Below are 16,762 nucleotides of genomic sequence, written 5' to 3'. Positions count from 1 at the left end.
ATAGATTGAACATTTCTCTACACGAATGAAAAAAAAACATATGCATATGTGTGAGTATGTGTAAAATACAGCCTGCCGCAAAACTTGTTACGCTGTTGTTCTTGGGGGACCACAGGGCCCCATGGCTATTTTATATTATAACTGGACTATGATAAGAGATAACGACTTGATGTCTGCGGTGATGTTGTAGTACTCAAGCTGTTCTACAACTTTGCCGAAGACACCAAGTCGTTATCTCTTATCAGTTTCGCGGAATACGCGAGAAACCGCAGAAAACCGCGAAAAAACGCGTTTTTTTCCTTATCATTTTTCACGGAACTGATAAGAGATGACGAGATGGTGTCAAAGGCAAAGTTGTAGTTCTGGTCGAGGACTACAATTATTCTGATTCATTATTCCGTTATCTCTTATCAATTACGCGAGAAACCGCAAAAAACGCGAAAAAACGCGTTCTTTTCCTTATCGTTTTTTCACGGAACTGATAAGAGTTAACGAAATAATGAATCGTAACAATTGTAGTACTCAACCAGAAATACAACTTTGCCTTAGACGCCATCTCGTTATCTCTTATCAGTTCCGTGAAAAATGATAAGGAAAAAAACGCGTTTTTTCGCGATTTTCTGCGGTTTCTCGCGTATTCCATGAAACTGATAAAAGATAACGACTTGGTAACTTCGGCAAAGTTGTAGAGCAGCTTGAGTACTGCAACTTCACCACAGACATCAAATCGTTATCTCTTATCAGTTACGCGAAAAAACGCGAAAAATTCGAGTTTTTGATAATCATTTTTCGCGAAATTGATAAGAGATAACGATTTCATGTCTATGGTGAACTTGTAGTACTCAAGCTGCTCTACATTTCTGTCGAAGAGGCAAGTCTCTTACTTCTTATCATCTTCACTAAAACGATGTGGGAAAATTTTGCGATTTTCGCGTTTTTTCGCGTTTTTCGCGGAACTGATAAGAGATAAGCAATATTTGTTACACCAAAATTATAGCAAACTTTGAGTATTACAACTTTGCTGCAGACACTAATTTATTATCTCTTATCACAGTCAAGATTTCATATGAAGTATCTTGGGGGCCCTGGAGTCCCCCAAGAACAGTAATATGTTGCAAATATGAAGAACAGTCATAGTGTTAAGGTCAAAAATGCTATGAAAGAAGGGTCCATTGAAATTTTAGTTAAACATTAAGCGGGAGGTAAACTAAATTGCTGCGGAGCGGAAAAGTTTGGATTACGTATGTAATTCGTTTGTTTTTCGGTTGAAACATGTCATCTTTTGCATGTTAGACTGATATCCTTGATTTTTTATTTCTACCGACAAAACGTTGATTCATTCGCTTAGTGGTATTATTGTTCTGTTTTTTTTTTCCTGTTTACCTGTTCGTATTCACCCTGTTCATTGTTCACAGACCTTCTTTCTTTACTGTGAAAAGAAGAAATCACATTTTCAGCCACTAGAGAAACAAAGCAAAGTGTGTTTCAAACTACATCAACTCTGTGAGAAAAATCAAAACACCCGTCTCGTATATGTAATAGTTTCTTCCTCCTTTTATTGTTTATATTCAATCGTTAATACATAAATGGATTTCTATCGATACAAATGCTATATTTCTTGTTGTTGCTGTGGTATTTTGTTTTGACAAATTTATTTCGGCGTTTGCCTATCTGTAATATTTACATATTTGTTACTTTTTTTTTTTTGGTTATTTGTTTATGCATTTCAAATCGGCAACGAGGTGACACTGAATGCAATGCATGTGTAAGTTTGAAAACTCCAACGAAAATGAATGCAGCAATTTGGAATTGAATTCTAAATCGCATTCAGTGCCACTTCGAATGCATCGCTATCGATAATTTCATTTATAGATACTTTTTGTTTGACTATTTTTTGTTGTTGTAATAAATAGTTTTGTTTTGTTTTTTTTTAATTAAATACTTTGCATGTGCTTGCATGCAAACTTTTTGTGTCAAATTTGAATTCATCTCTTCTTTTGTTTTTGCATTGACATTCATCCCTGAAGGAATATTGATTAGAATTCGGGCGTGATCGCAACACGCAGGAATAAAAATGGGATTTTGCCATCAACAGTTTCTCTTCACTTGCTTCTTTTTATTAGTTAGCGCATAATTTCTATAAATATACAATGTATATTATACATCATCTATGTTTAGTTTTAGTTATTGAATCAGTTGTGTGTGTGTGTGTCATTTCATCATCGCCACAATCTTCGTCTTTTAATATAGTTTCATTTTGAAATATAGCAACAAATATAAGGGGTATGTAAATAAATTAAATTTGATTGATTGATTGGATGAATGATTTGATGATTGGTTTCGTTTTTTTTTGTAGGTCACAAACATTGATATGATTTATGAATGATCAAAGGGTTTTTTTTCTCTCTGCATGATTGATTTTGAAATTTATGTTGAATTTGATTTTATGTTCAGTCATTCGACAGAAGGAAAAAAAATGCGATTTCACATCATTTGGAACGTGAAATTGGTAAAAGTTTCCATTCATTGTGTTTGATTTCAAAATATTCTGGAAGCATTTTGAAACTATCACTCTCGGCTGTTTTTGATGCAGCCTAACATTCCGATTTGCTGTCAATCACGTGCATCTCAACCACTCTGCTCATTATTTACATGAATTTTTTGCTTAGATTATGGCTTTTTGATATGAATGAACGAACGGCAGATGCATGAGTTGAAAACGATGATTCCTAATTTAGACCATTATTCCCCCGTCCCATTTTATATATATTAAATACACTAGGTGATTTTCAAATAGGTTTATTGCGATTTTAGCCACATCGCCACCATTTTTCTTTTTTTTCACTTCAGCTTGGGACTATTGTTAAATTCCATTGGTTGAAAATCGAATCGCTATTTCGTTATTTACAAATTGGTTGAAAATGGATTGCTTTTGTGTGTGTATGCTATTTTATGAGAGTGGATCTGATTTTTAGGGTGACTCATTCAATGCAATGAGCGTTTGATTCTGACTAGATTGAAGACCGATTTCAGTCTTTCCTTTCAAGAAGTAGCTACTTGTCAATAATAACAAATGCACCGGATATTTTCACGTCTATAGTATTTGTGTGTGATTCATTCGAAAATAAAGACATTGCCTTCTATTATATTCAAATTAAAGCAAAACTTCGTCAAGAAGTCGTTTTGAGATATGAATCGTATACAGGAGGCACTAAAATGAAATGAAGTTTTCATGCGTTTTGGTTTCATTTCTCACCACAGAATGAAGAAACAAAAGAACGGAATTTATGGAGAGAGGAAAATCGAGAAAAACATTACTAAATGCAACTTTTGCACCGAGAAAAAACAAACTGTTTGGTATCATCTTCTTTCATCAATAATAAATAGACATTTTTGTTTACTGGTTTTATACACACAAAATCTACTTAGTAATTCTTTTTTTTCTACGGCTATATAAGGTTATTAGTAGTCATCGTTCTAGTTTTATCTATTTTGTTTCAATTTTTTTTTTGTTATTTTGTGGATTTCCATACGATTTCATCATTCCATTTTACATTTCACTAATATATGAACTGTTTTTTCTTTGTTTCATCTTGATTAAATGCCATTTTCCATATATCGCGCGCTTTTGTTTGGTTGCAGAAAGGAAAAACAAAAATTAGAAGGAGCATCACAGCCAAGCACTACATGGTTGTAGAAATCATTTTAAACATTCAAAACATTTCTAATACCTGCCATAGTACTTGCTAATTATTTTGATATCATGTTTTTTGTTGTTGTTGTGTGTGTTTGTTGGTTTTTCAAGCGGTTTTCAATATTAGGTTTAAATATATTCAAGCGTTAGTTTGATCTAAATAGTAAAAATGGAAAAATTAAACGAAAACTTAATGAAAGCATCGCTTTCAAAGCAAATTCATTGTCTTATGGCTCATCAGCATCATCATTAAACCGAGTGAAAGAAAGAAAATCAGCTGGAAGGATGTTAACAAAAAGTGAGAGCAGAAATAAAATGCGTTGTTGATGCCACTGGTTATAGTCGAATGCCATTCCGTTCACAAAATGCTTATATAAATTGTTCATTTCTAACTACGTTCATGTCTTTTATTTTTATTTGATCAGCTCCCGGGGAGCTGCTCCCCTTAAGTCTGAAAACAAAAATGGTGATTCATTATATTCCCATCATATTGGATTTATTCGAAGAAACCGTTTGAAAATAAATCGAAATTAGACAAACAAAAAAACATTATCTTTACAAATATATACATTAATTACTACGACGACAGCATGTTTTTTGTTTCATTCATTTAAATGGATAAATTGTGTCGTGATTTTGTGGTGCGAAACAAAAATCCCATGTGATAAACTCAGAAAAAAAAATCGACGACATCTTCAAAATTTGTGTATATTGTCTCCAGAGAAATTGTTTTATTCAACGACCGATATTCAAAAGCAATTCCATGATGGAACATTTCTTTTTAATGGTTGGGCCAATTAGCTCTTATCAATTTTCGTTTATTTGAGAGAGATGCATTTTTTTAATCGGATATATTTACAGTGAAGCGTGAATTTCTATTACCTAAATGTTCTTTTTATATTTATCATTTTATTACCATATGATTTCATCTTCTAATATGATTTGTATTTCTTTTTCTTTTGTTTTATTTCATCAAAACAAAATAGCTCCAATTCGACTACATACATTAACATAATCCATTGTTTCTATGGCAAGTAAACACAACTTATTCTTTCCGTCACTTATTGCCATTCTATGCGTATTTATTGTTATTCATAAGATAAACTGTTTGTTGTATCTCTTTCAAATTCCATTAAAAAAAATTCATTTTTTCAAATCATGGCTTAGCATTCATTTTGCCATACGATTAGCTGAACGACCTATCGACCAGTAATTATAACTGTTTCCTTAGCTGAATATTTCTTTTTTGCTCTTTGTTCTTTTTGGATATTTTTTTCTTCTGCTTTTTTGTTCCATATTTTTTCAAGTTTTGCGAAAAAAAAAAAGAGAGATAAAATGATAACAACGGAACGAAAAACAATGTTTAAAATTAGCTTAAACAAATAAAAAAATAAAATAATAACGAAAAAAGTGTAAAGTTAATAAATAAAACTTGTCTTTAATTATCTATTTTAAATGAATGCTTTGTGAATTTAACACTTTTTTCTTTATTTTATTGTTATGACTTAGTTGTACTAATTTCATTTCTTCAGTAGTAAATCTATCGAGAAAAAAAAAACGGAAAATGTTCTGGATGAATTGTCAATGTGCGAATAATTTACTAGCACAAAATAATTCGTTTTTCAATCAAGAATGAATCAATGCCGAATTGAATCGACTTGAAAAAAAAAGACCGAAAAGAAGAATAACCTAAGCTTGTACATAAATATACATAAAAATTGTATACAAAAAAAACTTTGTTTTTTTCTCCTTCTTTCTCAGTTTGTTTCTTTTCAGAACGTTCTGTCGTCTTGTATGAAATATCGCGTCAATGTCAAGTGACAATAAAAAATTTGTGCATTCTTGGTCATGCTTATGTTTACTCATTTTTGTTTATTCCAACTTAGTAACATTTGTCTTCAACTATGCTTTGTATACGCTTCTGTATAATATTAGATTATTTATTGTGTAAATTACGGAATCACAAATGACTTTTGTTGTGAATTTGTTGTTTTCTCTCAAATGTTTCTTTTGTATTGTTTTTTTTTCAATGTTTTTGCATGGCAAGTACATAAGCCATTTTTTCTCGTCCCATTCGAATCGATGGGAGTTTGCACTTCACCGGCCTAAGCACCCAACGCCTATTTCTGGACACGAAAATTGATGTTTTTATTCATCGCTCAAGGTGCTAAGGCTTGCGTTGGATCAGGATTTATTCAACTGCTCTGCTTCCGGTCGTCGCTCAGTTCCAACTTTCAATAAGTTTGCAAATTCTATTTCTAGCGTCTGTCGAGCCTACATTGGAAAATGAACATTTATTAAAAAGAGTTATTCATTTTTTGACAATTTCTTGAAAAAATCCGAAACTTTTCGTTGTTTTCTTTTCATTTTTTATTTCATCATCTTTTCTTTTTTACTTACTTGGATGTTTTGTGTTGGTATTTGTAATGCCAAAGCCATAGCGGTTGCATCGAAACTCTCGTCAAGGGCAATTAGTGCACCATGGATACCTGATTCCAAGAGATTGTTACCATATTCCTGTAGAAATATAAAGAAAATTTTCAAAATTTCATTTTCGTCCATTTTGTAATAAAAATCGTTCAATTAAAAAAAAAAAACAGGTAAAATAAAATCGATCGAAAAACATAAATGTCGAAAATGTCAATAAGAAAAAAACGAATTTCCAAATGAAAAATCGTTATGTGATCAAACTCACCTTCAGTCCGATGCTTGAGATCCATTTGATGATTCGATCATTACTCCATACAAGAACGTCGGCAATAATATTTTCGCATCCTTTTCGTCGCTCTTCCAATACATTGCGGTCATAGTTTAAGCGTTTCAGGCACGAAATACCATATTGCAAACTAGTTTTATGGAAGCTATCAACCATTTTCAATTGGCCGCGCAAATCTTTCTTTGTCAAATGGTCCAACATTCTGGCGTCCACTAAGCATTCCATGAATGTTGTTCGATATTGCGGCAAACCAATGGTTGGCAACCAGTAATTCCCGATCCATTCGTGGTTCATGTCACCTGGAAACGAAAAAAAATTGAGAAATTAGTCAAGATATGAATGAAATTTAAAAAAAAGAAAAATCGAAAAAATGGATTTTTCTTTAATTCAGGGAAAAACCTACTGAGATGAAGAGATTCAACTGTTTTTTCCAAGAATCTCCGGTGCCACTTACCAAACGCTAATGTTGTTCGTGTTGTTTGCGGAGCCGACGGTGATGTAAGTGAAACCATTTCTTGAATGGCCAACCGTAGTTTTAAGCGATGCAATGGATTACTGATACCGATTTCCCGTTGAATCTCCGTATCACTGAGTGCGCTCATAATCGCACCGGATTTGACATTTGCTCGACATGCGGCCACGTACCAAGCCGGCATTCCAACCCATAGCTCAAGCCACGCAACAATCGTCGGTCCATTCCACAGTGCAAACGGTGTACCAGCTTTCATTGCTTCGCCGAGTAAATCATGGCGATAATCGTGGTCCTTCTTCTTCTGGCGACCATAATCAACTGATTTACTGCTAATACGACTAGCACCGCCCGACATGCTCAACGTATCATAGTTGGAATCTATATCGCTTATCAACGATAATCCGCTCATAGACATCATGCTCGCCGAACCATCCGGCATGGAATCCTTAACACCCTTTACCTGTTTTGCAAATTAAACGAACGGAAAACAAAATGTCTCGATTAAAATTTCTCTCAACTCCATTTGAACAATTTCAATTTGAAGTTTTCAAAGAACTTGCACTGCCATTAAAGTTTACCTTTTCTTTTTTACTGAAAAATCGTCCCAAACTCGATTTGATGCTCTTCTTCTTTTGTGCGGCCGACACTTGATCACGACAAACACTGGATGTCGGTGTTTGAAGCATACTCATCGATCCCATGGTATTGAGATGTCGTAATGATTCTTGGCTTCCGTGACGCGAACTAAGCGGCGATGGTCCAAAATTTGAACTTCCAACTCTGCTATGTTTGCAGCACATGATGGGCGGCAGTAGTGGTGGTTGGTGGTGTTGTTGTGGATGGATTGTAATCAAAATGGGTAAGCGAACATTTTGCGGAGGTAAAAATTGTGCAAAGGGGGAAAAAAGCGAAGAAATAGAAATTAAAACTTGGAAAAAGCAGGTTCAAATTTACATATAAAATACTTCTAGTTGACGGCATGCAAAAGAGCATAAATGAAGAATTGAGAATTAATTTAAGGCAAGAGAATGGGGTGGGCACTTCATAGTTTGTTTTGATTAAAAATTAGCCCTACGGGACAATTAAGTGAACTCAAAAAGACAACTTAATGAGAAGAGAAAGAGGAAAAACTTTACAACAAAATGCACATCTCAACTGAAGGGTACAAAATCTCGTCTAGCATAGCTATTAAACGCTTTTGCAAGTGAATAGAAAATGTTATTGAACTTTTGAAATGAAAACAATGTGTATTAAACAATGAAATAAAATGATTGTTGACATTTATTTCCCCCGTAATAAAAATTCTCACGTACAAAAAAAAAAACTCATATAAAAATTCACAAAAATGAAATGTCTTACAAAACATAGTATATCGATAGTTTATCGTGCAAAACATGCAAACAATTGAAATGTCTGTATTATGTTGGATCGAATGGAGTTGTATGTGTGTGTGATAGAGACGTGTGAGTGTTTATGTGGAAAGAATGTTGAAGATATTGGATTTGATCAAAAGTTGATGCCATGTTTTTTATTGAGAAATTGTGATTTTTTTATCTGGAAGCATTCAATTTCTTCTGAAGCACCGAATTTGTGTATATCGTATTTTGAAGGTCTTTCCTTTGAAGGAAAAGTATTTCGGTACAAGGGAGAAGTATAAAAAGTAACGTGTTCATGTTCGTGTATAAAATGAACTCAACTTCAGTAACTGAGCTAAGAGTAGAATGTACAAAAATCGGTACTAAAATGGTGATATACCAAATCACTTTTTGGTGCATCGTATATTCAACGTGTTATAGAAGTAAAAAAATGTAATTCTTATTGGATGTATGGATTAGAATGGGGGTTTTGGTCAAGGGCGTAGTAATCGTCCAAGACCAGAACCGTCGCGTAGATCAATGATCTTTTGCGAATTCTTATTACTTTATTACCTACTTATTACTTTAATAAGATGACCTATTACTTATTACTCATCTTATTACAGCAATAAGATTGTAATTGCAATAAGATTGTAATAAGTATCTTATTACTTTTGGTGCAAAAAAAAAATCGCAAAAAAATTTTCATGTATAAAACATGTCAATTTTTGTCAGACGAAAAAATGTTGAAAAAAAATGTGTCTTGCAAAATTTGACATGATTTTTGTATGAAACTTTTGAAGAAAATCGACATGTTTTTTACATGAAACTATTTTTGCGATTTTTTTTGCACCAAAAGTAATAAGATACTTATTACAATTACAATCTTATTGCTGTAATAAGATGGACTTATTACTTATTACGCATCTTATTACTTTGTAGTAAGATAGACTTATTACAGTAATAAAATGAAAGTAATAAGTAATATGTAATAAGTTACTTATTACTTTACTTCTATACAACGTGTCGATTGTGGCGGCATTTACAAGTTTTAGAAGTACGAAATAGATTGTGAGCAATGATGAAAAATGCCGAATCTTGGGTCTCGCAGTCCCAATGGTGAATGATTCACCATCACAACGGATGAATTAACATTGATAAGAGGCATATTTGAAATGATTGAATGTTTTCGAGCGCGATGCCGACTGGTGGTGCGTCGTTCTCTCGTTGGTACAACCGACAACGGTGGAATTTGAAGTCGAACTTTCTTTGAACTACTTATTCGATAGTTATCATAAGATGTGGGTAAATCATTCCGTTGAACCTGTGGGTATGAACATGGATATGGGTATGGCATTCGCCGTTGGGACCGTTCGAATTGAATGCGATTCCCGATAATTCTACTCGGCGACGGTTGATAACGACTTGGTTTCAAGATGGACGCCGGCATCGGAACACTCGACACACGTTTGGTCGATAGCAATGGACGCGACCGAAATTGAATTGTAGGATGAGGAAGCATGGATGAACGGTGTTTATGATGTGTTGTTCTATTTTTAATAGTGTTAAATTGTGTTGTGTCTAACCTAAAGTTGTGATTTTGATACAAATTGCCGGTGTTAGTTAACCTTAAATTATTATGTCCTTGCACTGGTGGCAATCCCATTGAGCGTCTGTGTGTGTGTGTGTTTATCAAGTGGCAAAGAGAGAGATTTGTATTTTTTGTTGTTGTGTATGTATGTAAGAAGTATAATTTGTTTTTTTTTTTGGTTTAGCATCAAGCACGCATCAGGGCAGCCATGTAAAATGCATATCAAAATGAAATACAAAGAAATTTTCGTTTCGTTTTACTCATGATGTGAATATGATGATTGGTTCTTATGAAATATGAATGTTTTTTTTTTTAATAAAATAATGAATGAAATTATTTGTAGGTCGAACATGAAATTAGTTTTGAGCAAACAGTTGTTGCATAGCAAATTTGGTTTCAGTCTTTTTTTGAGCGAGCTTTAGAAGCGATTACAGATTGAAATTCGGTATCAAAAGCGATCAAGCAAGCCAATTGCATCTCGAATTGCAGAAAAGTGAAACAATTCAGCATAGAAAAAAATCTTTTACAAAAGTATCAAAATGGCAAACAATCTCATTTTTCTTTTATAATTGTCTAGAAAATCTTGAACAATCTCATATATTTTCAATTGGTTTTCAAAGAAGGTATTCAACTCGCATGGACCAAATTTCGTTTGATTTTCAAAACAGAATTGATATACGTACCGTCTTAACTCCTCTTGACTATGAGCTAATGCTTGAGCAACCCGTTCCAATCGCATCGAACGAGCGGTGAGCGGTGAAGCAGCACCACCTGAACTCGAATCGCCGCCTGTCGATGACATTCCATGGATTTCATCGCGCGATATATCCGCAGACAGTGCCGGAAGATTAAGCTACACAGTTGATAACAAATAAATAAAAATAATCATAAGAACATGTTCGTATTTGGGAAAAGTGGCAGTCATGTGCCATTGATTGCTGGTGCTACCATTATAAAGAATAGATAAAAATGATTATTATTTCGGTTTATTTTGTATTTGTGAACAGTGGAGAGTTTCTTTTATGTACAATGAACCGGTGTATGAATTGCTTTAGTGTGTGTGTTTGTGTGTGTATGTATATAATGTGTGTAAAAAGGTGAATGTGATGTGTAGTGTTTGTGTGTGTGTATTGATTTTCTGTTTGTTTGGCCATTTGGGAATATGACATTGATATTCACATTGCACTGAACCCATATAGAAAATGGCTTTGTACAAGAAATGATTCCGCATACATATTAGTATTCATATCACTTGGTCTCGATCAGCCCAAAATGAATTGTATGGATTTTGTCACACACAAAAAAATCGAATACGAATTTTATCCTAAACATTTTATACAAAAAAAAAACCCAGAACAATAAACGAATACAGTCAAAATGAAAACGAAAACCCATAAACAAACATGCAAAACAGAAGAAGACGAATAACACAATAGAAACAGAGAATGCGTACACGGTGTGATGTTCTGTAAATACAAAAATCACGTTTAAACACGTCCTGAAAATGTAGAAAACGGTAAAATCAACATCAAAGTAAAGAAAATTCGATAGAAACCGATAAAAGATAGTTTACACAAACGTTTGGAAGAAAAGGAAAATACAGAGGATCCTGTGTGCATTTTGTGTTATGTGTGTGTGTGTGTCTGTGTGTGTCTGTGCGGGAAATATTGGCAGTAGTTGTATGTGTATTTGAGTTTGTTTGTATTGTGTGTGTCAGTGTGTTTGTGTTTTGTGGAAATTTAAATTGGATTTTCATTTGGTTGCCGGATAGATATATATCATTATTGGTTGCGTATTTGTGGTAGAGTAGTAGTTCAAATGTTTTCACCTGGCTCGATGGAAGCGATTCAGATAATTGTCCTGGGCTAATCGAAGCCACGTATTGATGAAGATGGGCTGGTGACATTGATGCCGGTGCCTATAATCGCCGCCGTGTCGTTCCCAGTACGTAAATCAGTTTTCGGTGCAAATTCAGTGCAATTTCAATTTGTCATTTTGTCAATTTTAATTCAATTGCATACGTATTCATTTTCCACATACACACAGTGCGCCCACAAACAGTTTACATTCGCCGGAGAAAAGCACATATTTCGTATGTTGTGTGTGTGTATGCGACACAACGATACAGAGACAATCATTTTGCCAATTGTCGTGGAAAACATGTACAACATCCAATTTCGTGTCGTGTACAGAATTGTTTATTTGTTTGTTTGTTTTTTTTTCATTGTGTCACAAAAGAGCGGAAATTTGCATGTATTCCGACATAATAGAGAGAAAGAACGATAATAGATTGGTTGCAATTTGAAAATGTACAGTGAGTAGAGAATAGAGAAGAGTTTCGTGTACAAATACAATTTCCAACTGAATTGAACAGAAAAACCGAAAAAAAACAACAACTATATGTATATGAAACAATTTGAACGATAGATAATGAGAGAAATTTGATAGAGAGAGAAAGGAAGAGAGAAAACAGAAGTCCAACAACTCCCCGTAATCTAAAAACAAACATTCGAAAATAATAAAATTTGCTACAACCAAAATTAAAGCCATAGATAAACCGTTTAGTGTTTGTGTGTACAAAAACTTTGAATCGAAAAATCAGAGAACTTTTCGGGAAAAGAAAAAAACAACACGACTCTATTTATAGACAAAAGAATTATAAACCAAAACGAAAAACGGAAAAAGTACAACGAACACCACAAAGATAAAACACCGCCAGCGTGTGTGTATTTGTGTGTAGAAATTTGGTTGGTTCTTTGTTGGGTGTTTTTTTTAAATACGTATAAATGTTTAGAAACGATGCAACATACCGTATGATATTTGTGTAAATAATCACGATTTGGACTGTTTGGTGTGCTGCGTCCGCTTAATGGCGGACTTTGACGATCCCGATCCATTGAACGGCCACGCGCCAACAAATTCATGTGCTCCAAACTGCCGACGCGTGACTCAAGCTCTTCGGCTCGCGCCTCCGTTGACTGTTTCTCTTCCTGTATTAAACGTATTTCATTGTTTATGGCATCCAATTGCTCCTGTAGCATCATGGCCAGCGTTTGTGCATCGGTGTGTCCCGTTGGTGACATTATTTCAGCGGTACTGAACAAACTTTCCGCATCATCGACCTCCGTGGGAACATCGAAACCGGGTTGAACGTGTGCAAGACTATGTGCGGATGGCATCTTTGCCCATTCCTAATTGCCGAGAGAAATGAAAAGAACAAAAATTTTAGTTAAAAGACATTTCACCTGGGGGAGGAATCGAAGGATGAGATCTGTTTGTATCATGAATTTACCTGTTCGGCCAAGCTGCGTGCATACGCTTGTTCCTCTTCGAGCCGTTTGTTGCGTCGCAATGAATGAGTATCAAAGTTGGTATGCGACGATGTGCTGCGTGTAAAGCTGTTCGGTTCGACCGTTGTAACATTGCTTGGCGATAGGCTACGGGTAAGCGCTTCAGTTTGTTGGATATTAAATGCAATCTCTTGTTGCAGTAATTGCCGTTTGAAATTCTCCGTTTCCAAGCGTGTCTTGGACAGTTCTTTGACAATATCCGTTTTATCATGATGCAGCTCTTCGGCCATTTTTCGTGCCTTCTCCAATTCTTGTTGCAACAAATTCTTTTCGTCCAATGCATGCATACGCTCTTTCAAATGCACCTGCAATCGATCATTCGATTCGGACAGCAATTTATCAACGGTCGATGATAGGCGCGCATTATGCTCTTCATTCATTTTGAGGCGTTGATTTAAACGCAACACTTCGGTATTTTTCTCATCGACCTGCACTTCCAGTCGATTGATCCGATCTTCAGCCGATCCCTGTCGTTCTTGTGCCTGTAACGTTTTTCAAGTGATTTTCATGATGATTTTTTTCTTGGTTTGTTATGGTTATGTGAAATGAGATTCGAACAAAAATTTTGTTATTAGTTCATTTTTTGCATTCCCAAGTTCTAAACAACAGCAACAAAATTAAAGTAAAAAACAAACAGGTAAACATGCCAAAAATAAAGAGATACCTAATTTTAGGACAAACACGATTAATAACACAAAACTTTTGTTGTAAGCTAGAAAACAATCCAACAAAAACCAATTTTGAATCAGCCAACAAAGAAAAACACAAAATGTGGAAAAACAACGAAAAAAACTGTTTTGGTGGGGAAATGACCATCGAATTTGGTCGAAATCCAAAAAAAAATCAACTTCGAAACAAAATATTCAACTAAAGTTCATCACAGAACGATACACAGAAAAAAAAACAGAGAGAGAGAGAGAGAGAGAGAGAGAGAGAGAGAAGAAGATAGAGACGAAAACACATGAAAAATGGTCGAGATGAAATGCTCGCGCAATGAAAATGAGGGTTAATTTAGCTCTTGTTATACCGGCGGCGGCATGAATATTTTTTTCTCGTTATTTACATGGATAAAATTGCTTAAATTTTCATTAAAAATTTTTATCATGGAAAATGGTTTTTTGTTCGAGGTGAAGTTTTTTTTTTACTTATAATAAATGGATTGGTTTTTATGGATGAGTTGAGTGTGGTGATTTTGATGGAAATGAAGCCGTTTGTTGTGTTTGCCAATGATAAAATAAGCTGTTTAATACGTTTTTTTATAAACAAGCATAATAATATTAACGGGGGAAAATAAAATTAAATTGTAAATCAGATAATCAGTGCATGTGTCATAATAAAGATGTCTGTATTTTTTTTTTGCTTTTAAAACGAAAAATATAATTTGTCTGTATATTTGTGTTGATTGAAATTATGGTTTGGTGTTTTTGTTTTGTACAATATCATTTTTTTTGTGCGTATATGACAACAAACATTGAAATGGATGGCTTGTTGTGAGAATCGACGGAGTGAAAATGCGTTTTTAAATTACATTAGCCGCCAGTGGGGCCCCTGATAATGAATCGTTGACGAGCATATATGAAATGCTTTTATTTTATTTTGGTTTTAATCTTATCATCATTTGCCTTTGCTTTCATCGGAGAATGTGTTGATTAAGGTTTTTTTTTGTATGTCCCGTTTCAATGATTAGTGGTTTTTTTTTCTCTGTCTTGTACTTGATTCACAAAAACTAATCTACACTTTTGAGGTAAATAACATTCAACTAATAATCTATTGATCACGCAGTTAGTTTCTAGGCGTAGTAAATCAAACAGTTTGATTAAAACTATATGTCTTTGCACTCCTTAAACGAAATCACGTTTATTTCAACAGTCGCCGTTATTTAAAAACTACGCTCAATTAGTACGATTACACGACTAGTATGGCTGTCATTAAAATTATTGCAGAACTTTCTTAAAATATTTTGCTTTAATCATCTCGAATAGAAATAGAAGAAATCACTTTTTTATCGCCACACGGTCGGTCGGAAGTCATTATCAACCGGTTTTTTTTTCTTCCAAAATTCAAGAGAAGCAGACGTTATAGTTACAGCTTTTTAATTTGTTGGTTTTCATTCGTATCGGGTAAAAACCTCTCGATTCTTTCACTTTTGAATAATCTTTACGTTTCGATTACTTCTCAGAAAAGTTCATACCATTTGGATTCTCCGTTGAGTCGGTCTGATTTAAAACAATCTTACAACGTTGAAATATGTTCTCCGAACTGTTTATGACAATTCGTCAATGACGAACCAACTTTTGAAAATACCGAACCGGAACTTCTTAATTGCATCGATTCGACGAAATTATTTTGTATGCATAAATATTTACTTTGAATGTTTCCAGCGTAATCGATTACATTTGCTTTGACATCGATTGTCGGATTGCTGCTTGGCATCGCATCGATGATTGCACACTCGAAATTGTGCATTTCGAAATTGAAATATTCATGCTGTAATGCATATTCATGAGTCGATTTCTATAGAAAAATATTCATTGATCCTTTTGATGCAGTTTGGCAGACATTACGCTTAGTGTACACTGTACAGTATTCAATTTGCTTGTGATGTAAGTGTATACGAAAAAATCATCTCTATGTTTTGCTTTTAAGAATAAAATGGAATTTTTTAAGTTATTTTTCCATTGCTCATGCGCTGGTTTTGAAAAAGATTTAAATCAATATCAAATTGAAAATCATAATCATCCCATTAATTGGCGCTGGTCGCAAATCCGACCAGTCAATTTTTCGAATTGACCTCATAACTTTTCATGAATTTTTGATAACAAGAAGTTTTTTTTTTTTTGAGTTTGTAGCTTTCATTTTATGCCAATTTACATTTAATTTAATAAAATGTTCAACTTGAAAACCCTGTCTGAATAAAAAATCTTCAAATATGGCTGGCAGTCAATAATTCATTGAAAGTTATCTTTATATATCAATAATAATTGTTGATGATTATAATCATCGTATATCGTCCAAACGCTCTTAATCCATGACATGAATTCCATGTCGTCAAATGGAACGTTGTTCTTGAAAAACTGAATTCTGTGTTAGCTTCATTGCTGGCTTCTGTGCTAGCTCAGAAACGATGAAGAGATTGCTCATTGACGGTAAAACCCTTATTCCGATGAAACAATCCTGTAATTACACTTTTCATTCGACATACGAAAGTGCCATTAAAAATTTAATTAATTAATGGGTTGTATTGCGCATTGTATAAGTGCTAGTTTGAATAATATCAAGATATCGTCATTATTATTTCGTCATCACCAAGACAATAACTATGTTGGCCATAACACAATAACAAAATGTAAAATATGTCACTCAAAAATGGAATTCGATAAAAAAGTATAATTTGTAATGAGAATCTGTTTTGTGGGATAATATTTCGGAGAATTTTGCATGAAATTCAAATGAATTGTAAAGTACGTCATTGTGATTCTATCAATCCAAAAGAATTGTAACTGTATGGATGAAATTCTAGGCTTGAATTGTAAATTCGAATTTTTTCACGAATTTTTCTTTTCGCAATTCGATAAAAACAAGAA

At 34.0% G+C, this 16,762-nt stretch overlaps 3 protein-coding genes across 23 annotated transcripts in view; 2 read left to right on the top strand and 1 right to left on the bottom strand.

Moving 5' to 3' along the window:
• LOC129564919 (protein numb-like) overlaps positions 1-5,865 on the top strand; it is a 66,994-nt gene extending 61,129 nt beyond the window's left edge. Inside the window, exon 4 of the mRNA XM_055439169.1 lies at positions 5,859-5,865. Within this exon, the coding sequence (XP_055295144.1) occupies positions 5,859-5,865 (7 nt within the window). The remainder of the gene's footprint in view (positions 1-5,858) is intronic.
• The window catches only part of LOC129565388 (liprin-alpha-1), a 74,943-nt gene continuing 63,286 nt past the window's right edge, over positions 5,106-16,762 (bottom strand). For 5 of the 21 annotated variants that reach the window (XM_055440231.1, XM_055440234.1, XM_055440223.1 and 2 more), the window contains exons 8-17: positions 13,121-13,660; positions 12,639-13,019; positions 11,657-11,746; positions 10,512-10,681; positions 9,824-9,910; positions 7,461-7,665; positions 6,865-7,342; positions 6,390-6,709; positions 6,095-6,211; positions 5,106-5,968 (exon numbers count right to left, since the gene is read on the bottom strand). In XM_055440231.1, coding sequence (XP_055296206.1) covers positions 5,879-5,968; positions 6,095-6,211; positions 6,390-6,709; positions 6,865-7,342; positions 7,461-7,665; positions 9,824-9,910; positions 10,512-10,681; positions 11,657-11,746; positions 12,639-13,019; positions 13,121-13,660 — 2,478 coding nt within the window. In that variant the 3' untranslated portion in view covers positions 5,106-5,878. The remainder of the gene's footprint in view (positions 5,969-6,094; positions 6,212-6,389; positions 6,710-6,864; positions 7,343-7,460; positions 7,666-9,823; positions 9,911-10,511; positions 10,682-11,656; positions 11,747-12,638; positions 13,020-13,120; positions 13,661-16,762) is intronic. The other 16 variants (XM_055440237.1, XM_055440241.1, XM_055440228.1 and 13 more) reach the window with 7 other exon arrangements.
• LOC129565393 (uncharacterized) overlaps positions 14,799-16,762 on the top strand; it is a 3,084-nt gene continuing 1,120 nt past the window's right edge. The window contains exon 1 of the mRNA XM_055440250.1: positions 14,799-14,922. The gene's annotated coding sequence lies outside the window, so the exon portion shown is untranslated. The remainder of the gene's footprint in view (positions 14,923-16,762) is intronic.

The sequence above is a fragment of the Sitodiplosis mosellana genome, unplaced genomic scaffold (assembly GCF_009176505.1).
Source record: "Sitodiplosis mosellana isolate CC-2019 unplaced genomic scaffold, AAFC_SMos_1.0 Smas_scaffold_2, whole genome shotgun sequence".
NCBI lineage: Eukaryota > Metazoa > Arthropoda > Insecta > Diptera > Cecidomyiidae > Sitodiplosis > Sitodiplosis mosellana.
This window is presented reverse-complemented; position numbering and strand designations above follow the sequence as displayed.